Here is a 4,011-nt window from a genome sequence, read left to right as displayed (position 1 = left end):
TAGCAACCACAAAAAAACTTCAACATTCAAAATGAAACATATCATCTCATATGCGTTCTTGTCATTTATGATTGTTTTGATATTAAAGGGCGAGATATACAATGCATTACTCTTTAACAAAGATCCAAAAGAACGTTTTTACTTTGCATTATTAATGTTCCAAACAGCTTTCAACATTAAAAGTCTCTATTGTTATTGTTTTACTGTTATTATACTATTGTTATCATTTTTTTTATTACAGTTCATAAATGAGTGCACATTTATATGTGTTATCCATCCGGCAATCAGAATGAAACACGTGTATTGACCGTGTTGCCGCGCAACGCGTGACATCATCATCCAAACGCGGAAGTGGAATGTTACAGTTACAGTGAAAGTGAAAACACGAAGAACTCGAGTCCTGTTGTTATCATCCATGGATCAAATACAGTACCGCAGCTTTGCCAGATATCTAGATGGAGAATTCTGGGAGATTAAAGATGCTTTTCGTGACGCGATTTCAAAGTGTGAACTGTTTCAGTCCAGCAGGTAAGTAAACCGTGTTTTCACGGGAGTTAATAAAAGGAAACATACAGTCACCGCTTCCAGACACACGATGGAGGCTGTTTCACATTTCGTTAAGATTTAATAGATTTAAACTCGTGTTCTCCTGCAGTTATGAACTGACTTTGGATCAGAGCAGAGACCTGACTGCAGAGAGACTCTATCACTTGTTAAGACTGCCTTTCATGAAAGAACACCTTCGAAATCAGGTAAACTTCTGCACGTCTTCAACAAGTACTATGGTGTTACCATGGTAAAGCTATGTTGTCATTTGGTAAAAACAATAGCACTTTGATATATTACTGAAATTCACGTTGTCCTCCAAAGCTCAGCATTGTTAGTTAACATGGTAGAAGTTCTAAAACGTGGTTTTACCATGGTACATGGGACAAAAAATGTGGTTTTGCCATGATATCATAAAACCCACTGCATCAAAAACATGCAGGCATTACAATGTTGTTATTTTTTCTTAGTGTAATGCATATTGAAAATATATTATTTGCCTTTGTTTAGCTAAAAGATAAGCAAAAAGGCTTCACAAACAAGAGTTTAGGCATCACTGAGATCATCTGCTCTGCTGACATGGCCACGGGAGTCAAGGTTTGTCAATTTTGTGCTGTACACTGACAAAAATGGTGTAGAAACAACTTTCACTCAGAAATCGCTAGTAAATTTCACAAACAGTTACACATACAAATTGTTGTAAAATCATTATTGCAGTGTATTCTAAAATTCCAGCTGCTTCATAATAAAGGTAATTATGCTGAAATCAGCTGCAACGTTTTCTAACATCTTGGGTTGCTGTTGTTTACACTATAGCTGAATTTTGAGCTGTTCTCGAGACATTTGCATGTGTTGACATGCATGACACTACACATTTGCATTTATTCCACATTTGAATAGTCACACTGCACTATTTGTTGTAACCCTCAGCTCGGTGTTGTGTGTGGACTGTATGGAGGTGCTGTCAATAATCTAGGCAGTCCAGAGCAGAAGATGAAATGGTATCTCCCTGTTTCAGTAAGTCATGAATAGATTCTGTGCGCTCCAGACTTTGAAACACCCTCAACACATGTGCACAAAAATGTTTGCAAGTCAAAGTCCTGGTCATTTTGGTCTCCATGAGTTTGCACATGTGTTTGTTTATTGCAAGAATGGCTGAAATGATTGATTTCAAGGTATAGTTTACCCCAAAATTAAAGTGGTCTGAATACTTCCTCACCCTCAGGCCATCCAAGATGAGTTTATTTCTTCATCGGATTTGGAGAATTTTAGCATTGCATCACTTGCTCACCAATGGCTCCTCTGCAGTGAATGGGTGCCGTCAGAATGAGAGTCCAAACAGCTGATAAAAACATCACAATAATCCACACCACTCCAGTCCATCAATGAATGTCTTGTGAAGCGAAAAGCTACGTGTTTGTAAGAAACAAATCCATCATTAAGACGTTTTAACTTCAATCCTTTGCTTTCGGCTAAAATACGAGTCCTTGATCCATAATAACAAGTCCATAATCCATAATAATGTCTTAATGATGGATTTGTTTCTTACAAACACGCAGCTTTTCGCTTCACAAGACATTAACTGATGGACTGGAGTGGTGTGGATTACTTGTGGAGACTTGTGATGTTTTTATCAGCTGTTTGGACTCTCATTCTGACGGCACCCATTCACTGCAGAGGATCCATTGGTGAGCAAGTGATGGAATGCTACATTTCTCCAAATCTGTTCTGATAAAGAAACAAACTCATCTACATCATGGATGGGTGAGGCAAATTTTCATTTTGGGGTGAGCTATTCCTTTAATGTCAATGCAACATGCCCTATACATTTTTGTGTTTAATTGCAGGAGTTACAATTTACAGGGATGTTTGCGATGACTGAGAGGGGCCACGGTAGCAACGTTCGAGGCATTCTCACTGAGGCCCGATACAATCAATCCACACAGGTGATTCCCGAGTCTACTCTATGCTTTCATCTACAGGACTGTCTGGGATCAACAGTGATTTCAATGCAAATTTTAAAGGAATAGTTTACCCGAAATTATAAATTCTGGCGTCAGCAACAACTTAAGTTGTAAAACCATATGATAGTCATGCTTACTTATTTTATAAAATACAGCTGAGATTTATACCATTAAGCTCCAAAAAGGTTCAAAAGTACCAAAAAAGGTTCTATAATGTGTTATTCACTGGAGAGCTTTAATTTTTGTGACTCATATCCACACTTGAATTATTGCGAAACAGACACAGAGTTGAGTTTAAAATGTTTCTGATGGTTGTTTTGCAGGAGTTTATTATTCACACACCTTCCGAAGATGCTCAGAAAATGTACATCGGGAATGCAATGAAAGGAAACTATGCTGCTGTGTTTGCTCAGCTCATTATAAATGGAGAATCTCAGGGTAAGAGTGATGCAACGGCTGTTCATACTGACTTTACATACTGAATTATCATCACAAGCCTGTCTGCACATTAGTTCATCATATCTGGCATGCTTCTAACAACTCATTTGGGCTCATTTAGACATGGACCCACTGATTTAAATTGTATATGTGGACATGCGTGACAAATTTTGGTGTTATCTAAAAATGTTTGACATGTATTGTGCACCGATTGATCTGTTAAACAAGACAGAAACAGCTTGAATCACTAACCCATGTGTTAAACTTTAGCACATAACTTGTATGGATATGAACGACACCTAAATCATGCTTCTTATTGAGATGATGTCTGTCCCAGGTCCCCACTGCTTTATTGTACCAATCCGTGATCAGAATGGAGTCATGTGGCCAGGAGTGACGACCATTGACATGAAGCACAAGGAAGGTAATACAATAACACTATTTTTCAATACAGCCCTCCTCAATAAAGTTTTTCCAAGTTTTGACTGTTTTACTTTATATGTGTTTTTACGCAGGTCTGCATGGGGTTGACAATGGCATTTTGATATTTAATAACGTCCGGATACCACAGGAAAATCTGCTGAGAAAGTGAGTTAACGGACAGAATTACTGTAGATTAGGCATCGTGAACTAAAAGGCATTCATGAGATGATAATAGAAATTGCCACAATCATGAAAAACACACACACACACACACACATACATATACAGTGGGTACGGAAAGTATTCAGACCCCCTTAAATTTTTCACTCTTTGTTATATTGCAGCCATTTGCTAAAATCATTTAAGTTAATTTTTTTTCCTCATTAATGTACACACAGCACCCCATATTGACAGAAAAACACAGAATTGTTGACATTTTTGCAGATTTATTAAAAAAGAAAAACTGAAATATCACATGGTCCTAAGTATTCAGAGCTGTGGATCACCGGATCGGCTTTCACCGTGGACGAAGCGGAGTCCAGCCCGGGGTCGTCACATGTGGTTCCTGCAAGCCCGCCGGACGCTCGTTCGTCGAATCTGCCGGCCGCCGCTCACTCTAGCCCGCCGTGTGTGACGCTGT

General features: G+C 38.6%; 1 protein-coding gene across 7 annotated transcripts in view; it reads left to right on the top strand.

The window, feature by feature from the left end:
- The first annotated feature begins 344 nt into the window (after positions 1-344).
- Positions 345-4,011, top strand: part of LOC107655583 (acyl-CoA oxidase-like) — a 46,154-nt gene continuing 42,487 nt past the window's right edge. For 4 of the 7 annotated variants that reach the window (XM_016443143.1, XM_016443127.1, XM_016443120.1 and 1 more), the window contains exons 1-8: positions 345-528; positions 656-752; positions 1,057-1,143; positions 1,477-1,563; positions 2,394-2,492; positions 2,834-2,948; positions 3,286-3,372; positions 3,464-3,536. In XM_016443143.1, the coding sequence (XP_016298629.1) occupies positions 416-528; positions 656-752; positions 1,057-1,143; positions 1,477-1,563; positions 2,394-2,492; positions 2,834-2,948; positions 3,286-3,372; positions 3,464-3,536 (758 nt within the window). In that variant the 5' untranslated portion in view covers positions 345-415. Of the gene's footprint in view, positions 529-655; positions 753-1,056; positions 1,144-1,476; positions 1,564-2,393; positions 2,493-2,833; positions 2,949-3,285; positions 3,373-3,463; positions 3,537-4,011 lie in introns of those variants that run through there. The other 3 variants (XM_016443135.1, XM_016443152.1, XM_016443171.1) reach the window with 3 other exon arrangements.

Source organism: Sinocyclocheilus anshuiensis, unplaced genomic scaffold, assembly GCF_001515605.1.
Source record: "Sinocyclocheilus anshuiensis isolate Anshui unplaced genomic scaffold, SAMN03320099.WGS_v1.1 scaffold1463, whole genome shotgun sequence".
Classification (NCBI taxonomy): domain Eukaryota; kingdom Metazoa; phylum Chordata; class Actinopteri; order Cypriniformes; family Cyprinidae; genus Sinocyclocheilus; species Sinocyclocheilus anshuiensis.
Note: the sequence above shows the minus strand (reverse complement) of the source record. Positions and strands in the feature narration are given on the sequence as shown.